This window comes from Natator depressus, chromosome 2 (assembly GCF_965152275.1).
Source record: "Natator depressus isolate rNatDep1 chromosome 2, rNatDep2.hap1, whole genome shotgun sequence".
Classification (NCBI taxonomy): Eukaryota; Metazoa; Chordata; order Testudines; family Cheloniidae; genus Natator; species Natator depressus.
In genome coordinates this window covers 193,954,159-193,977,126 of record NC_134235.1, presented here as the reverse complement: position 1 = coordinate 193,977,126, position 22,968 = coordinate 193,954,159, and the positions used below count along the sequence as shown (strand labels likewise).

At 39.9% G+C, this 22,968-nt stretch overlaps 1 protein-coding gene across 2 annotated transcripts in view; it reads left to right on the top strand.

Annotated features, from left to right (window-relative positions):
• The window catches only part of RARB (retinoic acid receptor beta), a 497,859-nt gene that overhangs the window by 395,609 nt on the left and 79,282 nt on the right, over window positions 1-22,968 (top strand). For both annotated transcript variants that reach the window (XM_074945645.1, XM_074945646.1), the window contains one exon: window positions 4,619-4,767. In XM_074945645.1, coding sequence (XP_074801746.1) covers window positions 4,619-4,767 — 149 coding nt within the window. The remainder of the gene's footprint in view (window positions 1-4,618; window positions 4,768-22,968) is intronic.

Here is a 22,968-nt window from a genome sequence, read left to right as displayed (position 1 = left end):
AGCTGTACTATGTCATGAATAAAATCAGTGCTCGAAAAATTATGACCATGAGTTAAAATGAAATAAGTAATGTAACGTTCTAGATTAAAGACAGATGTGTGCAGCTGACAAGACGTGAGCTCATTAGAAGGGGGAGGGAAAAAAGGAGGACCTGGAAAGTAAAAAATAAATAAATAAAAGTACTTCTAGACATCTAAACATTTAGATGTATTGTCTCCATACGGGCCAATCCTAGTAGCTTTTATTTCAACCCCAGTGCATTGTGTTCATGCATAAAATATACAGAAGAAATGAGGATGGTGATAGTACTGGTGCCCCAGTTTATGAACAAAAATTTAAGCTGATGGATCACAACCTGGTTTTTTTTTTCTTTTTAAACCGAGCATGTTTTGCCTGGTTTGAGTTAATTATGGTGCTGTGTAAATGGAATATGCGTGATTTGCTGTGTATTTAAAATCCTCATTCACTGTAATGGTCAAGCAGACAGCTTCAGGGACTGAGAGGGGAACAGATCTGCAAGAGTTTTTTTTTTTTTCTAACAAAACATCTTTGTTTAAAAAAAGCAAACAAAATCAAAGTCTTTACCTATGGTATCTCCCTTTGTTTTCATCCCATTGTCCGTGGTCGGCACCTGTTGTCTATATGGTAAGAATAGCAGGGATTCATAGCCCAGCAACAGTACTCAGCCAGAATCCCGTGTGACCGGGTCAAACACATACTCCCTCTCGGGTCATGGCCAGGTTACTAAGTCAAGGCTGGCAAGTCTCCGTGATAATGTTTTCTTTTTCTCTCACTCTTTTTTTTGTCTTCCAAACCAGATTTTTTTCTTAACCGCTCCCCCCTCATAACAATGCAAACTATTTGTTTAAGTATGACAGATTCAAAGCACTTTATTATTAAACAAAATTGGGAGGGGGGCAGGAGTCAGTGATATTTTGAATTTAATTTGATGATATAGTTTTGAACGGCATATGAAAGAAATAAATTTGTATGGAAACAAATGAAACCCACTTTTCCACTGCCTAGATTTTTACTGGAAGATGATTAAAGGCAGACTCTTTTTCCAGACTAGACATAAAAATTAAATGATCTATGGTATATAGTTATTTTTGCAAATGTTTGGAGGCTTATAAATAACGTCTACAATGAAATGCACACATACAAGCGGCAGAGAATCTGTTTCTAATTACTTGTACTTTAGCTGAACTTTGGCGTTTCCTTTGACTTTCTGCCTAATGTATGTGAGCTGTGTGCCTTGCACTCCAGCAGTGAATTCACACAAAAAGAAAAAAGAAAAAAAGAAATACAGACTGACTCTTCTTGGTGCCAACAAAAATGAGGGTTAACAGAATGTTTTGACCAAATGCAACACTTTTCTATTCACCCCTAATTAGCTGAAATTGCTCCTTCCCACCAGGGACTCAGAACCCAGTGTTCAAAGTTCCCTTGGGGCTATCCAGGAAATGCCATTTGCTTTACAACTTCTTATTCTTTTAAGACTCAGCTGTCCAAAGTGTGCATTAAAATACAGTCTTAATAATCTAAGTTTCTAGTAAAATGAAAGGGGCTTCATAATGCTTGTCTGCTTTTAATCAGCCACAAAATAAAATACCTCTATCTGTCAACATGGTTTAGCTAGCAGTAAATTAGCTCTTATACACTCTCTTAAGGATCTTATCTGCTACTTTATCTAACCTTTAGAAAAAATTTCAAACATGTTAGGAATCATGAAGTAACCTTTTGTATGAGAATCCCTGGATGCTTAAGTGGAACTTGTGTGTTTTGTAACTTCTTTTATGCTGTATTTTCTCAGGTGAGTTGAGATTCCCAAGTGTCACATCCTCTGCTAACAGCAAGACATTAAAAATCAAGTTTTGTTTTGTTTTCCCCCACTTTGGGAAAATTGTAGGATTACTTTAAAATTGCCTTAGCTGGGACTCTACCTTCCTGTCTGTAACACACACACACCTACATACAGAATGCCTTTTTCCCTCCTGCTCGTGCCCAAACAACCTATGTGAAGTAATAATAATAGTACTTTGTTCCTATACATAACATCTTTCATCCATACGGGTTTCAGAGTAGCAGCCGTGTTAGTCTGTATCCACAAAAAGAAAAGGAGGACTTGTGGCACCTTAGAGAATAACAAATTTATTTGAGCATAAGCTTTCGTGAGCTACAGCTCACTTCATCAGGTGCAACATCCTTATCTTTCATCCAGTGACTGAAAAGTGGTTTACGAACATGAATCGATTAAGTCTCTGACACCATTCCTGGGAGTTGCCAGCATACCATTTTACAGATAGCCTCCTTGCCTCAGTTTACCTAAGTCCAAGGATCCACAGTAAGTCAGTAACAGACAGAAATAGAGCCCATGTGATCTGAATCCAGGCCCTCTGTGAAACTACAATTCTTGTCTATAACCAAAAATAAACAAGCCCTGTAATTGTTTTCTTGTGACAAATAAAACTCACTCGGTGTTTGTTCTTGTGATACATATTTCCAGTGTATGGGCTAAGCCAAGTTTAATAGCAGATATAGCTGAGCTGGTTTGGGAGGTTTATTTCTTGTTCTTGTTGTTCTTTGATTGTTGTATCCATTTTCAAATTGTCTACCTTGGCAATTCTATAGTAGCCTCCTCAGCATCTTCAGTTGCTGACTCTGCTTTGTGCATTTATGAACAGAGCAGGTGTCTCATCTCGTCTAAGTAACACAAGTTCCTGTGGCTTGGCCAGAGTCTGACAGAGCTTTGTTGCGCATATGGTTAGCAATTTGAACACCACCATTGGATGCTGCTTCTTGTTTGGAATAAAACCATCAAAAAAGTAGAAGCAGATCAGAATTATTCCTAAAAGACTGCTTTCTCCAATCTAAAATCATATAAGGATGGCAAGAGTGCTGCTGTTTTACCAAATAACACAACCCTTGTTCCCCATGGGATGTCTAAAAACTGGTTTTTACACTGAGTGAGATAGCTGAATGAGCTAATATAGAACACGTTGTCTGCTGAGATTGCAGCATTTTAGAGCTAAATTTTTATCATTCCAGATACTGATTGGGAGCCACTAAGACGCATGTACTAGCATGAAATAAGGAACAGATTGTTTGAGACCTCTCAAGGGCATTTGATAAATCTAACTTTAATTTAAAAGGACTAATAGATTATTGATTTAAGCAGGATGACTGTGCACAAATCAATAACAGAGTGCTCTGTGTCTATCTTAAATGCTAAAAATGACTATTAAAAGAAAGAATATAGTGGATTTTGTCTCCCTCTTTTTTTTATTAAGAAAAAACTTAAACTTTGCTCTGTAGAGTTGGAACCTGTAGCATGTTGCTTGTAACAGGTTTTGCTAAGGTGTCAGTGAATTCTGAAGAATGCGGGTTGGGAATGAATCCAGATGTAATACAAATGTAACATTTTAAAAATGTGGAAACCATCTTGGACAGTAAATCTTGTCCAAAAAGTTCTGTTGACTAATATTCTTTAGTGTTCACTTTTAAGACTCTTGAGAGTTAGCTCTGTGGATAATGTCTAATGTTTCTGGATGGATACAAGTTCATAGGTTACATCATTTCTATGTATCTGTTGAAAAATTAGAGGTATTTGTCCGAGAAGCCGCAGAACAACTTACTGAAACAAGGAAACGTATTGCACATCTACAGTAAATATGAATGATGATGATGGTGTATCAGAGAAAACTAATGCAGATGCTTTGAAAAGATCAAATTCACATCTTTTATCCTGCTTCACAGAGCCTTCATGTTGTTTCACAGGAAGGAGTAACTAATGCCTCAACAGATTCAAAATAAATGTCCATCCAGAAATATTAAGGCAGTAAAGTGACAAGATGTCATAATACTTAAATGGCCCCTTTACAAAGTGGTTTACAAACATTAATATCCCATAAGGCAGATAAATAAGTGTTACTGCATTATGTCAGTTGTACAGATAGTAGAAACTGTAAGATTAGAACTTGCTGTGCTCCCAGTCCTATGCTTAAATCATCAATCTCTTAACGCACATTGATGACTTTCTATATCCTTCCATGACAAACTTGCATCCTGAAAATGCTATCTCTGTTGTGGAAGTAGGTGAGAGACTTCATAGCATGTTTAGCTAAAAGATAGATGTTGAATGGATAGATATTTCACAAGTCATTTTGCATCAAAGACCAAATTCTGTGCTCAGATGTGCGCACCCATAGCTCATGTTTAATTCCAAGGGCAGAATCTAGAATATGATCTAAATTCTGTCCTCTGATGCCCAAATTAATTTCCTAGTCTAGTCTAAAGGATTTGTGTTGGGGGTATCTTAGCGTGGAATTTGGCCCAGCATGTGGATCTGATGCCATGTGCCTTTTGGAATATGGGATGGCAAGATTATGGAAGGGTCTGAATTTATGCATCCTATTCATTTAAAAAAATACATCTTTGTTTAGGGAGACAGGGTGTGGATCTGATGGCATCTCTTCTTAAATTTTGCGAAGAAAGCCAAACATATGCTTGTGATACACAATTATAGTAGCTGTAAAGGGATAAATAATAGAGTATATAAAAGTCAAAGGTAATGTACTAAAATGGTGTTTTTTCTTTTCTTTTCTTTTCTCTTTTGTAGCTATCGAAACTCAGAGCACCAGTTCTGAAGAACTTGTCCCAAGCCCACCTTCCCCGCTTCCTCCCCCTCGTGTTTACAAGCCCTGTTTTGTCTGTCAAGACAAGTCATCTGGATATCATTATGGCGTCAGTGCCTGTGAGGGATGCAAGGTGAGTACCAAAACCCCACTGGTATTTTGTTAGAAAGCCCTACGTTTCTTTTAGAGATGGGCTAAGCAGATTAGTTTCAAACTGGATAGTTTGCCTGCTTGAATTAACTCTGACTTACTGAGTAAGGCCAGACAAGTGGTTGTCATTCCTGGAGTAACCTGTCCTCTCCACCCTTACAGCAGTATATGATTGGCTGACATGAGGATGTAATTGGAAGTACATCTTTTTAGATGTGGTGCTTTGCAGAATGATGTAAAAACACACAATGGCTCCTTCTCTTAATGCGTTGTGTTCACCGGTAAATTAAGTATTGCACTGGGAGGTGGGGTTCACATGTTTATTTGTTGTCCTTAGTTCGTCCTCTCTGTTATACTTTTATGTAGTATATTGCCTATAGTAAGTTTAGAGATGTGAAGGTCAAATATGGATCTGAACCTTCCCAGAGTTCAGCAGAATTGAGATCTTTGGTGTTGGCTCAACCCTTTACACAGTTAAGGGCCAGCATGAAGTTAAAATATGAATATGCTTCCAAACTTTCCAAAAATGTATCAGTGGTCAGATCTGGGGTCTGGTTATGGAACACAGACAAAGCAGAATGGCAGCTGTAAAACTAACTTTGACAGACTACAAAGTAGAAATAAGGATGTGTTTGCCAGCTACTTTTCAACATTGTGATTGTCAGTATTTTAGTTGAATCGCCGTGAATATTTTTATATACACAGTTTGTGGTGAATCCATGGCATCTGGGAATTGGAGTACTAGAGTATATACTTGCAGAGACTGAACGTGCATCCGAGAGGTTATGTGAGCTGAACCCGGTGTGTGTTTGAGAGAGAATACATAGAACAGTTAGACGAGGGTATTGTGCAACATGATCATCTGATAGCCACATTTTTTTCTAGCAATGTTAGAGGGACATATGAAAATACATTGGGGGAAATTATGAAGAAAAGGTGCCTACGTAGGAGTTATATGGGTTTTGGTTTTATTAGTGATCGGTACCTACTGTGCAATACCTGTTTTGGTGCATGAGAATGGTTATAGAGCAGAAGTACTCTCAGCATTATTGTATTTTGAAATCTGGTTCTGTAGTCCACACGAGTGTGCTTCCACCTCCTACACAAGTGCATGTACATGTGCTCGTACACACATACAGAGCTAAGTTTAGTGATGTTTTTAGGCAAATAGTCTAGTCAAGTCCTGCCAGATATGAGCAGCCAGTGTGGCAAGAGCAACAGCGTGCAGGCACGGACAGTGGTGGGTGCTACTGTACAAAAGGTTTGAGTTTAGGGTTGATGTTTGTTGCACAGAACAGTCTCAGTCTTGCAGCATGATTGTCCCACAAATGCAGTGGGAGGACCTGAGTGCAGGACAAGGAATGATATTAGTTTAGGATAACACACCTTGCAATCATTCTCTTCTCTACTAACACACACTAATTATGGTATCTGGAGGTAACACACTATAAAAATGATAAAATATTTTAACCTTCCATTTAAAACATCTGCATTTATTAAAAGAAATTAATAAAATCTATATTTTGGTGTATTCATATGAAACATTGGAATTTGTTATGATTTTGTTATTAGTCAACCACACATTTAGGCCCCAGTTCTGCAGCTTCTTGCATGCAGGGGGTCTGCTGCACCCATAAGGACCCTCTCTCCCCACCCCAGTTGGTTTGCATTATTGTGATTTTGAATTCAGTGATGCTCTGACTTCTTCGGGAAAGAGGTTACAGGATCTCAGTCTGATATTTTTGCCCCATAAATATACCATAAATAGGTATTTGAAAGTTAGCATATAAGATCATCTGTGTTTTAAATTCTCCTTCCAGTGTTGAATTTTTGCTTGTATTCCCTGGCCATGTTCTCAGATATTGTAGTGCTGTGGTTGTTGTCATGCTGCTGAAATTTCCCTTTCTGTTTGAAAAAGTACAATAGAAACTTGTAAATCTCACTTCACTTAATTGCGAATTTGCTCTTCTTGAGACGCGCACACAAAAATGATGGTATCCCTCCCCTTTTTCAGCAAGAATGTAATTGCAGAATGCAAGAGAGAGGTCACATGTTTTGAAGACTTCATTATTTTTGAAAAATATGTTCAAGTGTACTTATGACATACCAGGGTACAATCCAGACCAATGAATGTCTGTGTCACTTCTGCCCTGTAACCTGCAGTATCTCTCTTTGTTTTCCTTTACAAGGTTTTGCGGATGCAGCCTCTAGCATATTAGTCACTCCCAGCTATGTCTCTACGTGTGCTGCAGCCACACCTTGGCTCTTACCAGCCTTAAAGATTACCACAGAGTGTCCACAACACACTCCCAGTACCAGATTTCACGCCCCCAGAAACATATGTCCTGTACTGCCCAGCCCTCTCCTATTGATCGCTGTACTTTAAAACAAACAAAAGGAAGTATTTTTCACACAACGCAGTCAACCTGTGGAATTCCTTGCCAGAGGATGTTGTGAAGGCCAAGACTATAACACCGTTCAAAAAAAGAGCTAGATAAGTTCATGGAGGATAGGTCCATCAATGGATATTAGCCAGAATGGGCAGAGATGGTGTCCCTAGCCTCTGTTTGCCAGAAGCTGGGAATGGGCGACAGGGGATGAATCACTTGATGATTACCTGTTCTGTTCATTCCCTCTGGGGCACCTGGCATCGGCCACTGTCAGAAGACAGGATACTGGGCTAGATGGACCTTTGGTCTGACCCAGTATGGCCGTTCTTATGTTCCTTTGCCATTTTCTCTGTCTTGGCTTCCATGACTGTATCCTCATATCTTGCTGACTGCTTGTTCAGTGTCCATGTAAATAGCTCCTCATGTCTCTACCTCTCCCATCCGTTATCACCCAAAGGTCCAGTCTTGGTGCTCTCCTCTCCCTCATCTCTAGATAATCTTATGTCCTCCCATGGTTTCAGTTACTGCCTTCCCATGAATGATTCCCAAATTGACCCTTCTTCCCCTTCTGTCCTTATTTAAATGACATGTCCTCTTTCTTGTCTAACTGCCAGCTCAGACTTAGTCTCTTGAAAACTGAACTCTTCATCCCTGTTCCTTTTTGATCTCCACAGACAACTCCACTATCTTTTCTATTTCCCAGGCTTGCTACCATGGTGTCACATTTGACTCTTTACCATATTGATTCTCACTAAGTGCTGTCATTTCTTCACCAGAATCCACCTTCAACCCTCCTTGTCTTCCTTGCCAAAACCCTTGTAAATGCACCGGTCATCTTTCATCTTGATTAACTTGCCCTCTTGCTCCCTCTTCCATTTCTCTCCCTCCCAGCCCCCACTCTCTATTTCAGATTCAACTTTCATCATGCTGTCTTCTAAGATGGGAAATAATTTGCCATCCTCCTCTGTCGAGCTTTCTTTCTTCATCCCTTCTTTACACAGCCTTTTCAAGCAATCCTTTTTCTTCCTTCTCATCCCTAATTCCCAAACCCTCCCTCACCTGAATGGTTGGTCTGTATATTTTAAGCTCTTCCGGACATGGAGTGAGTCGTAATCTCTGCTCATAAAATATCATGTAAACATATGTTGCTGTATAAATGATTTTAAATAATAACAACTTCCCCTCACTTTTTTTCCCTAACCCAAATGCACTAATATGGCCAGTATTTGCCCAAGATTTTCCTAATTGAGAAGTGATTCGGAATGCCTAGATTTTTTTGAGTTCTCTACTTGAGACATCATAAGGGGGGGGTGATTTTCAGAATGTGGGCATTCAGCACTTTCTGAAAAGCAGGCCTCTTTTAGATGTTACAGGTTTGGCACCCAAAATCGTGGCATTTTGTTTTATTTCTGGGTAGTCCACTGCAAGAGCCACAACTATGAAGTCTGCATTATGTCTTGTCTATCCCTTCTTATATTAGATTCTCACAAATGAACTGAAAAGCAAACGTGTTCGTAAGGGAAATTTCAGAGCTAACTAATTTTTTTCTATATAAAATAACACATACACAGAACCACATTGTGCAGTGTTCATGTTCTCACGTTTAAGTTCTCAATTATGTAAACTGCACAGTATTTCAGGAAATCCTTTGGAACTTACTGATGTATTTCATGACCTTCAAATTACAGGATATTATTAAAGGAAAATTGCACTAGTCTCAGAGTGTTGCTACAGAGCACGCTAAGAAATTCTTTGCAAAATGAGCAACTCTGATCCACCCAGCTGGGGCAAGTGGTTGTAAGGCTCTTACTGAAAGCTCCACTCTTTGGTACTGACTTCACTCTTCATTGTAGCGAGATCTGCAGAAAAGGGGGATTGAGTGTAGTGAGCTGCTTTCCCAAACAATGTCAGCATTGTGTGGATGAAGAGGAGAAACTGGTGCTCTGGCAGATTCTGCTGTCTGTTAGAGCCTTGTCCCTTGTTCTAAGCATTTAAAAGGCGACATTCCTTTGCTCCCAATACACTGCATGGATTTCTGGCACAAACTTGGTGGGTAGCAAAAGCTGCTGAGAGCAATTTGGATGGGGCGGGGGCGGGGAGGAGGGAGAGTAGACTGCAAAGTGTATAAAGGAGAGTAGTATTTTTGTACTACATGCTGGCAAATTTGTTTGTACCATCAAAGTGTCTGTCTATTGTTCATGTTCATGAACAAAATGTAAATAAATCTGTTTCACAGAGTATTCCCCAAGTCAGCTCTTATCTCAGAAGAAGAGTATCTTCCCCATGTTAGTATTTGTATATAAAACTTCATACATTATGGGGATCAGCAAATTAAAAAAGTAGCTACGTCAATAAATTCCACTGAACTTTGGCTGTGGAAATATTACGCCCACTTGTTTTGCTTCTTTCGTACATCCGAATAAGTAGTTTTATTGCAAAGAGGTCAGACTTTCAGACTGTAGAAAAGAGGCATGTATATGTACAGTGAAGCAAGACTGCAACTTCAGAGGACCAAATCTCACAAAGACAAGATAAGAAATACCCATGGGACCAGGGGAAAAAGAAAAAAAAGAAATATGGAGAAAATTAAACAGTTCTTGCTTTCTTCCAGGTTGTTGATTCATGAGGAGGTCCAGCTGAGTAGAAAACCTGAACAGAAAAATATCCTAATACATATGCTCATGGGTGCACAGTTCTGCTCGCGTGAATAGTCTGCCCCAAAGCTTGTAGCACAGTCTGAGTCTCTGGATCCACAGTCCTGTAACTTCTTCCTAAACTAGCATTTCATAACCCTCCTGGAGTTGCCTATATATTCATTATGTTCTCCATGGACGTGTCACTGTGGACACTGAGGCTAACACAGCATTCCCTTTGCAGGGTAATGCCCTTCATGACAAATGCCTTTTTTAAAAATAGGTAACTATTCTCTTTGTCTTTTAAATCAAATTGAGCCAGATTCTCATTTACACTAAGGCTCCTTTAGTTAGTTCTGGGAGTGGAGTGGAGCCTTAAAGTGGTGGATGTATGGGATGACACCAATCCTCCACATGTTCGCCTCCAGCTGTAATGCAATGACATTCGGACCTACTTTAAGGGCCCTTTTACACTGAAAGGTTGGTATACAAGGGTGAATGACAGGTTTCAGAGTAGCAGCCATGTTAGTCTGTATCTACAAAAAGAAAAGGAGTACTTATGGCACCTTAGAGACCAACAAATTTATTTGAGCATAAGCTTTCGTGAGCTACAGCTCACTTCATTGGATGCATGCAGTGGAAAATACAGTGGGGAGATTTTATATTTACAGAGAACATGAAACAATGGGTGTTACCATACACACTGTAACAAGAGTGATCAGGTAAGGTGAGCTATTACCAGCAGGAGAGAAAAAAAACCTTTTGTAGTGATAATCAAGGTGGGCCATTTCCAGCAGTTGACAAGAACGTGTGAGGAACAGTGGGGGGAGGGGGGGAAATAAACATGGGGAAATAGTTTTACATTGTGTAATGACACATCCACTCCCAGTCTTTATTCAAGCCTAAGTTAATGCTGTCCAGTTTTCAAATTAATTCCAATTCAGCAGTCTCTCATTGGAGTCTGTTTTTGAAGTTTTTTTGTTGAAGAATTGCCACTTTTAGGTCTGTATTCAAGTGACCAGAGAGATTGAAGTGTTCCCCAACTGGTTTTTGAATGTTATAATTCTTGACATCTGATTTGTGTCCGTTTATTCTTTTATGTACAGACTGTCCGGTTTGGCCAATGTACATGGCAGAGGGGCAATGCTGGCACATGATGGCACATATCACATTGGTAGATGTGCAGGTGAACGAGCCTCTGATAGTGTGGCTGATGTGATTAGGCCCTATGATGGTGTCCCCTGAATAGATATGTGGGCACAGTTGGCAACGGGCTTTGTTGCAAGGATAGGTTCCTGGGTTAGTGTTTGTTGTGTGGTATGTAGACTCCCTCCGCAGGCCCTACACTACAAGCACTCCTAGCTATCTTCGAGACATCACTGACTTCCTGAGGAAACTACAATCCATCGGTGATCTTCCTGAAAACACCATCCTAGCCACTATGGATGTAGAAGCCCTCTACACCAACATTCCACACAAAGGTGGACTACAAGCCGTCAGGAACAGTGGGGACAATGTATACCTTCATATCAGTGGCACTGCTATGGGTACCCGCATGGCCCCACTGTATGCCAACATTTTTATGGCTGACTTAGAACAACGCTTCCTCAGCTCTCGTCCCCTAATGCCTCTACTCTACTTGCGCTACATTGATGACATTTTCATCATCTGGACCCATGGAAAAGAAGCCCTTCAGGAATTCCACCATGATTTCAACTATTTCCATCCCAACATCAACCTCAGCCTGGACCAGTCTACACAAGAGATCCTCTTCCTGGACACTACGGTGCTAATAAGCGATGGTCACATAAACACCACCCTATACTGGAAACCTACTGACCGCTATACTTACCTACATGCCTCCAGCTTTCACCCAGACCACACCACACGATCCATCGTCTACAGCCAAGCTCTACGATACAACCGCATTTGCTCCAACCCCTCAGACAGAGACAAACACATACAAGATCTCTATCAAGCATTCTTACAACTACAATACTCACCTGCTGAAGTGAAGAAACAGATTGACAGAGCCAGAAGAGTACCCAGAAGTCACCTACTACAGTACAGGCCCAAAAAAGAAAATAACAGAACTCCACTAGCCATCACCGTCAGCCCCCAACTAAAACCTCTCCAACGCATCATCAAGGATCTACAACCTATCCTGAAGGACGACCCATCACTCTCACAGATCTTGGGAGACAGGCCAGTCCTTGCTTACAGACAGGCCCCCAACCTGAAGCAAATACTCACCAGCAACCACACAACAAAAACACTAACCCAGGAACCTATCCTTGCAACAAAGCTCGTTGTCTACTGTGTCCTCATATCTATTCAGGGGACACCATCATAGGGCCTAATCACATCAGCCACACTATCAGAGGCTTGTTCACCTGCACATTTACCAATGTGATATATGCCATCATGTGCCAGCAATGCCCCTCTGCCATGTACATTGGTCAAACTGGACAGTCTCTACGTAAAAGAATAAAGGGACACAAATCTGAAGTCAGGAATTATAACATTCAAAAACCAATCGGAGAACACTTCAGTCTCTCTGGTCACTCGATTACAGACCTAAAAGTGGCAATTCTTCAAGAGAAAAACTTCAAAAACAGACTCCAACGAGAGACTGCTGAATTGGAATTAATTTGAAAACTGGACAGCATTAACTTAGGCTTGAATAAAGACTGGGAGTGGATGTGTCATTACACAAAGTAAAACTATTTCCCCATGTTTATTCCCCCCCCCCCCCGACACACACACACACACACTGTTCCTCACATGTTCTTGTCAACTGCTGGAAATGGCTCACCTTGATTATCACTACAAAAGGTTTTTTTTTCTCCTGCTGGTTATAGCTCACCTTACCTGATCACTCTCGTTACAGTGTGTATGGTAACACCCATTGTTCCATGTTCTCTGTAAATATAAAATCTCCCCACTGTGTTTTCCACTGCATGCATCCGATGAAATGAGCTGTAGCTCACGAAAGCTTGTGCTCGAATAAATTTGTTCGTCTCTAAGGTGCCACAAGTAGTCCTTTTCTTTTTAAGGGTGAATGAGAATCTTTCCCATTATCTTCTCTCAAGCCATGTAATATATAATTGTCAAAACTATTATTGGGAAAACAAACAAAATAAAACCTTCAGAAAACAAATGAACAAATATGGCATGTTTGTTTACAGATGAATGAGAAAACTGAAGCTCACCCCAGATCAGTAAAGTATGCATAATTTGCAACAACTTCAGGAGAGAGGGGGAAAAAGTAAATAATATGTTTGTATACAAGCATAGTCTGTACAGAGCTATGAAGACATACTGACATGTGATGTCAGAAGGAAGTGAACTGCGGTTCAATCTGTTATACTTTTCCTTCAAAGACTTCTTTTAACACGATTTTTATGTAGTTGATTCCAAGCCATTCTGAGTTAATTTGTTATTTTTTACTTAATATGAGTTCCAGTGAGTTACATGCAGCCCAGGGTTGTGTTACCTCTCGTCACTGTGGAGCACACACTACTTTTGTTCCACACACTCAACTCCCATTGAAGTCAACAGGGAGTTGTGGCATAACTCAAGGGCAGTATATGGCCTTTTAATTATAGCCGTGAGCAGAAATGGTCATTTGAGCTAAATGTAAATACATTCCTGTGCATAATTCCAAAGCTGTGACACAGTGAACAAAAAAGCAGTTTTTGCTGTATTTAATATGATGTTTCAAAATGTGATCTTGAAAAATACTTTGCAGAGATACTTCAGTGAGTGCTTAAACTCAGAAATCCCAATGAAATACATTTGGGTTTTTGTAGGTGGTTTAGTATGAATGATGAGTTTGTTGAGAGCATGCTATAAAGATAGCTTCAGCTTATCCTGATGCTATAGGATGCAATGGCTGTGTTTGTACCTCACTTTTGTGTTTACTACATGGGCAACAACATGTAGAATTAAATGAAAATGAACAATGAATTACATCTCAGACAGTTTTAAAGTTGAAATTCTGTAGAAAATAGTTCACAACAAAGAATATACAGCCAATCAGTGCATAAGCTTAGATTTGATGACCTGCAGGGCACAACATCAAGTGCATATGTTTTCCAGAGCTTTTTCTGGAGCTGTGTGGTGGGTACTTAATAGGAAGGCAGGTTACATTCTGGGTGAGTACTGAGGATGGATGTTGATAAGATGGCTGGGAAGACTGATCCACTGAGCCATTATTGTATTTTTGAATTGTGGCTTTAGTTTTATTAAATGTGCTTAGCTACTGTGTGATTGGCACATTTTAGAAAGTAGAGTAATCAAATAAATGGTTGAGGGTCTTCTAAAAGCACAAAAATATAGAATTATTTGATGACTAATTCCACTTATGTACATGTTAAGTTTATACAAATGCTATTTATTATTTAATTATATTTATTTAGAAAATACACCTATCCCTTGTGCCTGTTTCCATTGGTTATTTGTGACTTATTACCTCCACTCCAGCCAGTGAACATTGTCTGCTCCCTAGTGTGCAGAAATACTCTGACTTGCCTAAGAATGTGACCTCGTGCTGTTCTTGGTGCCCATTGACTGAATGGCTGATGGGAACAGAAGCTCTTTTTAATCCCAAATGAAATGTTCCTTTGAGGAGATTTTCTAAAGGGGTGCTTCTTATGCAATAGGAGTGCTATCTCATTTGTGGTGTGGGTTGTGGTATGGGCCATCTCATGTGTGGTGTGTTTATTCTAAATAGCTGGTGAAACATCAGTTTTGCATTGTAGCAAAAACTCAGTGGTTCCTAATTTTTAGGAGACTTGGTATCTGAGTTTGACTTTAATGGTGGATTATTTCTCTCTGAGTATTTTGTTCTACAAAGGCTGCTATTTACAGACTTCAAAAAGATTAGAAGAAGGTACAGTTGAATGGATAAGCACTCAAAAGTTAGGAAGTGTCAAAGATTGCACCTACAGGTTTATTTCTCCCTCTCATGTTTGCATAGTCTTTGACTGAATGATCACTTACTGTTTCTCAAATAAAACACAACCATAAATCCACATGTGCAGCGTCTTGTAGTAATAATAATAATAATATCCAGCTCTTATATATCACTTTTCATCAGTATATCTCAAAGTGCTTTAAAAAGGAGGTCAGTATTATTAGCTCTGCTTCACAGATGGGGAAACTAAGGCACAAGGAGGTGACGTGACATGCCCAAGGTCACCCAAGCAGGCCAGTGGCAAAACTGGGAATAGGACCTGGGCTTCTGAATCACAGTCCAGTGCAAAATACTCTTTGCCACGTGGTATGCTTTTCTGTTTATTCCAAACCAGTGGTTTTCTGGCCTCTTTTGTACCAATCAGCACATAGCTGCAGCCCATGTGACATCCTCAGGGCCATACAGGTAGTGTATATGTGTGTGTGTATGTGTATATATATGTGGGTCACATCCACACTATATCTATATCTATATCTATTTATCTATCTAGCTAGCTAGCTAGCTATAGTGTGGATGTGGCCCACATATCACTTGGAGAGCTGCGTATATGGCCCACAATGGTAAATAGGTTGAGAACCACTGATCTAAACAGAACCTACAATAAGTCACTTATATACAAGATGTGCAGTGAAAAAGGAAGAGCGCTGAGGAAGCTCACGGCTCACTTTAAAGTGCATTTTTTACAAGATTATAGAAATCATGTGCTTAATCTATTTTACTATTTCAGAAATAGAATACGATCATGATATTAAAGACTGTATCCTCATGCATATGCTCAGGGGTGCACGGTTATGCATGTGTGTGTGCAGTCTGCAGCAAAACTTGTAGCACAGTCCAAGCCTCTGGATCCTCAGTCCTGTAACTTCTCCCTAACTATATTGGTACTTTGTCTGGAATAAAACAGACAAAACCTACAAAGCAAAGCATCAGACTAAAGCTATGCCAAATGTGCATGTCATGTATTATGCCGAGTGTTTCCACTTGAATCAGGCACTGATGAACCTCCAAGGGAACACATTCCAGCACTGAGACCCAACTAGTCCTAGGGTGGAATGTCAGGATCTTCCTAGCCAGTCTCAACAACCATGAGGAGTGAGCAATAACTGGAATATAAGCATATAGAGGCAATATCAAAAATGACTGGTTGAGTACATTCTTGTTTAGTATGTACGTGTTTTCATTGCAAATACTCTTCAGTAGGGAAATTTACTAGGAGACAATATTGTCAAAAGGAGACTGGTCCCCATGCCATCTATTGTAAACACAGGGTACTATAACCCTGGGATCAAAAGACAGTCAGCTCAGCTCCTCCTTCTCTTCATTACTTCTTTGATCCTTCTAGCTGGCCCAGTTCCTCCCTCTGGTCATTGTAGGCTGCTCTTCCTTACAAGCTGCCTGCCTTTCCCGAGAGGGGCTGTGTGTGTGAGAGAGAAGGTGTCACTGTATAGTTTTGTGTTCTGTCATGATTCTAGGAGTTTATACTAATGAAACATATTTATTTAGAGACAACAAAACTGTGAGGAACAAATGAAAAGAGTAGAGCTGTTGATTAATCTCAGTTTACTCACGCAATTAACTCAGAAATATTAATCATGATTTTAAAAAATTAATCACAATTAATTGCACTGTTAAACAATAGAATACCAATTGAAATCTATTAAATATTTTTGGATGTTTTCTACATTTTAAAATAAATTGATTTAGATTACAACACAGAATACGAAGTGTACAGTGCTCACTTTCTATTATTTTTTATTAGAAATATTTGCACTGTAAAAATAATAAACAAAAGATATAGTAAAAAGAAAAAAGAAAAGGAGTACTTGTGGCACCTTAGAGACTAACCAGTTTATTTGAGCATGAGCTTTCGTGAGCTACAGCTCATTTCACTGGATGCATCCGATGAAGTGAGCTGTAGCTCACGAAAGCTCATGCTCAAATAAACTGGTTAGTCTCTAAGGTGCCACAAGTACTCCTTTTCTTTTTTCTTTTTACGAATACAGACTAACACGGCTGTTACTCTAAAAGATATAGTATTTTTCAATTCACCTCAGACAAGTACTGTAGTGCAATCTCTTTATCATGAAAGTGCAACTTACAAATGTAGGGTTTTTGTTACATGATTGCACTAAAAAACAAAACAATGTTAAACTTTAGAGCCTACAAGTCCACTCAGTCCTACTACTTGTGCAGCCAGTCGCTAAAAGAAACAAATTTGTTTACATTTACGGGAGATAATGCTGCCCTCTTATTAATTACAATATCACCTGAAAGTGAGAACAGTCGTTCGCATGGCACTGTTATAGCTGGCATCGCAAGATATTTACGTGCCGGATATGCTAAACATTTGTATGCCCCTTCATGCTTTGGCCATCGTTCCAGGGGATATGCTTCCATGCAGATGTTGCTCATTAAAAAAGTTATGCGGTAATTAAAATTGTGACTGAACTCCTTGGGGGAGAATTGTATGTCTCCCTGCTCTGTTTTACACACATTCTGTTATATATTTCATGTTATAGCAGTCTTGGATGATGACCCAGCACATGTTGTTCGTTTTAAGAACACTTTCACTGCAAATCTGATAAAATGCACAGAAGGTACCAATGTGAGATTTCTAAAGATAGCTACAGCACTCGACCCAAGATTTAAGAATCTGAAGTGCTTTACAAAATCTGATTGGGATGGGGTGTGGAGCATGCTTTCAGAAGTCTTAAAAGAGAAACACTCTGATCTGGAAATTACAGAACCCGAACCACCAAAAAAGAAAATCAGCCTTCTGGTGCTGGTATCTGACTTAGATAATGAAAATGAACATGCGTCGGTTCGCACTGCTTTAGATTGTTATCGAGCAGAACCCGTCATCAGCATGGACACACGTCCTCTGGAAGCAGCAAGAGGCATATGAATCCTTAGCATATCTGGCACTTAAATATCTTTCAACCCTGGCTATAACAGTGTCATGCAAAAGCCTGTTCTCACTTTCAGGTGATGTAAACAAGAAGCAGGCAGCATTATCTTCTGCAAATGTAAACAAACTTGCTTGTCTGAGCGATTGGCTGAACAAGAAGTAGGACTGATTGGACTTGTAGGATCTAAAGATTTACATTGTTTTATTTTTGAATGCAAGTCTTTTTTGTACATAATTCTACATTTGTATATTCAATTTTCATGATAAAGGGATTGCACTACAGTCCTTGTATGAGGTGGATTGAAAAGTACTATTTCTTTTGTTTATTATTTTTACAGTGCAAATATTTGTAATAAAAATAATATAAAGTGAGCACTGTGCACTTTGTAGTCTGTTGTAATTGAAATCAACATATTTGAAAATGTAGAAAATATCCAAAAATATTTAAGTGAATGGTATTCTATTATTGTTGAACAGCGCGATTAATCATGATTAATTTTTTTAATCGCTTGATGGCCCTAGAAAAGAAATAATGAATGTGTTTTGAAGAGTCATCACTCGGGGGCCTAGTCTAGAAAGCTTCTCAGGGGTTATAAATCTGAAAAGGCTTTTGGGGGGGGGGGGGGGGGCGGCGGCGTATATCACCAAAACCCTCTGGAAAAAAACCAGTGAATTTGTGTGTCTAGTGACTGGCTGATCGGATGCTGTTTAAAATACCAGCTTATCTTTAGCCTGACTAGGGGCTCTTATGTTGGATAAAGAGTGAAGCATGTTCGTAAAACGCCAGTTGTTTTAAAATGTGCGTTGGGCTCTGACAGAGAGTGGCAGGATCGTATTGTTGGCTCATTTGGTTAGCTGGTAGGGTGACCAGACAGCAAGTGTGAAAAATCGGGACGGGGGTGAGGGGGTAATAGGAGCCGATATAAGAAAAAGACCCAAAAATCGGGACTGTCCCTATAAAATCGGGACATCTGGTCACCCTATTAGCAGGTGTTGTAACCTTGCAGGAATCTCTGCTGACTCACTGGGGCACCTTAATTGGTGTCAGTCATTAAACTCCACCCTGAATACAAGGGTTGTGGAACAGCCCTCTAGAGAGGGAGGTGAAATCTGGGACAGAGGGGACCTAAACTAAGAACCTAGGGCAGTCAAGATTTGAGAGAAAGTTTAATCTGGAGTTAACTGTGTTTGTTAGTCTTGAAGCCAAATCCCAGTTATACAAACTGCAGCCTTTTGTTGGGGTGACTCCATCAACGTACAGGCATATATGAATATTTGCAGTCTAATCGGATTTCTTATTTCAGCTACATTATAAATACTCAATGGCACATGGTATGTTAGCAATTTGCAAGCTATAAAGTTCTTTGGGGAGGCTAGTATTGTCTACCAAAATGACAGAAGTCCAAAAAATCCTCCTAGCTCTTTAGTGTTAAATACATTAAATTCCAAATATGCAATTGAAACCATTTAATAAGGGGTGTGGGCATAAAACCTAATTCATACTGAAGAATCTCTTTTTCAGAAGGGGATGGATATATATTTCTCCCTGTACTGTAGTTCTTGTTTCAGCATATTCTTCTTTTTCCTTTCTCCGTAACTGCCATGGAGATATCACTCCAAAAGATCCGTAGCGGTAGTTTTGGAATAGTGGTTTTATATAGATAATATGGAAGTTAAACTTCCTTACTTTAATCTATTTGTATTCCCTGGCTTAGGCATGTTGGGGGTCTGCATTAGTATACCTAGTCTGTTTTCCTGGGTGGAGAATAATCTGTTATGATAACTCCTGTTCATTTTGCCTTTTTATGGGAGCTAAAAAACCCTATATTATGCCCATCAGTTATTTTCTGTTTCTAGTAAGCTGGTCACAAAGGTGCCTGAAATGTGAAATACATAGGGGGCAAGGGGAGCAATCAATAAAGCAAAAAAAGTATGCTGAGCTGCTGAACGTACTGGAAAACATAAACAAAGACCCGTTATGCATTCTGGCATTAGCAGCCGGCAGTCTTGCATGGAGAAGCAATAATATCAGAAAAGAGAGCAGCTACATAAATGGTTTGGAAAACTGTCATTCTTTACTAAGAAATACTGTGCTTAATTAATTCTTGCTCCTGGGAGGTCAACCTGGAGCACTCATTATGGTCTTAATTGGTGGTATAAATCCTGAGGTGGTGGGGGGAGGGGGGGGGGGGAAGAAAAATCAGTAGCTAACAGTGTATGGCCTTTTGGTAAGTGTTAGCCCGTTGTATTACCATCTCAAATAGTGACAGTTTATGGTTTTAGTGGGTTATAGGTCTGGTCCTACCCAAATTAGGTTAGAGGGCATTAAATTGTGCAAAAAAAATTTGCAATAATTCATCCCTGTGTTTTGCATCACACAGTGTGAAGCAACCCTATACATGCCAACTCAGAAAAATGTGTTTCTGTGATATCCTGTTACTCATATTCAATTATGTTCATTACACTTCCCATCTGGAGTTTCCTACCAGAACAAAAATCATTTTACAGACATTACTGAAAGGAAGTTAACGGTAATTTTTTTAATTGTATACTTTTCATTTCCATTTTTTAATTGAAGAAACCAGATGGAAATGCACCCAGACTGGTGATATTATTGAAGAGCAGAAGCAGAAAATTCCAAACACATTGGTTTAAGGTGATGATTGTTCTGTCAGGAGGCTTTGTGGCATGTTTACTAGAAGGATCAGAAGTTCTATTTAAATCTCAATTGGAGAGGGGCGGGGGGGAATAAGAATAGTCTTACAAATGCTTTAACTTATGACAACCAACTTTAGTCTACATTTGACGAGGCAGGAGTGAAACCCCAAACTTCATGTGTGATGCCATTCATTTTCATTCTCTCCTGTTAGTAGTTGTCCTTTTGCCAGCTGGCAAACAGAAAAGTCTATCTCTAGTTCATTGTAAAAATGATTCATATTCTGGGTTTTGACTATTCTAGAGCATATCATTTGCATCACCTTTGGAGAGCTGACGCATCACACCGAGCGTACAAGTATGCTCCATCGGCCGGGATGTTGAACTGGTATTCAGAAAAGCTGGGTTCTGTTCCCAGCTCTCTTATTGACTTGCTGTATGACCACAGGCAAGGCACTTATAGGTGGTCTGCAAAAAGAATTCTTAATGGGTTCTTTTTCCCCCCTCTTTGATGTTTAATGAAGGTCTAGCGAAGGATTTTTTTTAAAAAGACATTTTCCCCACCTTTAGAAATGTTACGAACATCAAATCTGGCCTTTTCTGATTTTGGTGGAGTACTCTTTGAGGTTGCAGATATGCACTGTGAGTTTACACCTTAATTCAATTTCTCCCAAGAGTACATTAGGCATTTGATATTAAATAGGTTTCGTCTCAACAAAATGCGGAGCGGTAAACAGTCTGACTAAAAATCCATCTCCCCTTCCCTCAGGGATCAACTTTCAGTCCCTTGTTGCTTGTGACAATTTCAATATCTATCCAGTCATTTTAGAGGGCCAGATCTTTAACTTGTTTAAATTCCCACAGCTCTATAGGAGTTATGACAACTAACACAAGTTGAAGATCTGGTCCAGAGTCTTTCAGGGCGGACAAAACCAGAATTTCTTGTGGTTAAATATATATATTTAACCAAAACCTTCCAGTCCTTTGTATACCATATAGGAGGGAAAAGGGCATTAGCCCAATTTCTTTCCTTCATGGATCCTGTAACCTCCCATGTCTCCCTTTTTCCATCTGTAAAAGGGAGCTAATATTTACTTACGTTTGTAAAGTGCAATGAACTCTACAGATGAAAAGTTCTGAGTAAGTACCAAGTATTGTTATAAAAGTGTGAAAAAAACAATTGCCATTAAGCTCAAGAATAAATGGCAATATATGTACAGAGTGGGCTGGACAAGGTGAAATGAAAAGGAAGGTGGGGAGTTATGCTGAAAATCACTGTGGAAAATAGCGAGCCACTTTTTGCCACAGTCTGACATTGAAACTACGCACGCAACCATTGTTCTGTCAGGTGGTTGGCTATTGCCAAAGCTATGTGCATGTGCTGCGTTCTTTGAAAAGAGTCTACTATCTTGCACGGACATGTGTCTCCTCTGCCTCTTTTTGGCAACATATGTTGTCCTGCTCTATTATTGTACCTGGCTCTGGGGTCAAGGTCGGTGCGGGCGGGGACACGGGGGGAGGAGGAGCTTTTTGTCGTTTATGCGGGCACTGGGCCACAGAAGCTTTTGACTTGCTGTCACTGATCCAGCGGATTGGTGCTAAACCCCAGCTTTTGTAGTCTTTTGGAGGAACCTTCAGTGTGCCAGACTCCTAAGGAGTCTCACTCTTCTTTCAGGGTACGCTACTGAGCTACGGGGCGTCAGCACTGTGAGCTCTGCCCAGCGAGTCCAACTGAGGTAGACTCCTGGTAGAGTTGTACACTCTTCAGTGACTAATGCATTCCAGCCAGTATTTGCAGTGACACCTCAAATAGTGTTTTCAAAATCAAGTAGGATTTATTAGTCAACTGGAACACAGCATTGAAGTCCTTAGGTTGGCACAGAGAAATGAGGATTAAAGCACTGTCCATTCTAGTCACACCAAGCTGCAGTGAACTCCATTTTCAGGCTAGCGTGCCCCCGCGCTCAGACTCTGTCTCTTTGATTTCCTTCCTTAGTCAGTTCCCAGGTGAGAGAGCCCCCACTCTCAGTCCTTTGTTCTCAAGCTGGGGTCTCTGCTCAGCTTCCCTGCTGAGAGTGTTGATGCATGAGTCCTTGGCTTGCATTGTCTGTCTGGACCCGTTGTTGATCTGGGTCAGTTTCAACCAGTTTCTTAACAACTCTATTTGTTTCACCCATACAATGAAGTGACACACACACCTATGTCTCCTGTGTTGCCCCAGGAGTGTTGTTAACCCTTTTGCTCTATTGGGTAGCAAATGCAAAGCGTAGCAGGAAACTCAGGCACACATCGGATTCATAAAAATATTACAAAAAATTCCACTTTGTCACACTTGTGCTTTTGGCCCATTCACCATATGACTGAGGCAGACTGAGGCATCTCACATTCTGGCTGCCCTGAGTTGCCTTTACTTGCAATTTTTTAAAAGAAATCTCCAGTTTGCACAGGGTGGTAGACAATGCAAGCATCTTGGAAAAGAAATACCTTCTCACACTTTTAACTAAGAATGCCCTCATTTCAGCCTTCTGTGATTGTACTACCTTTTGGGGTTTTAACTACTCATGGTGTCAAACTGTTCAAACATACATGTTTTGTGTACAACCATTTTTCATTGTATCTT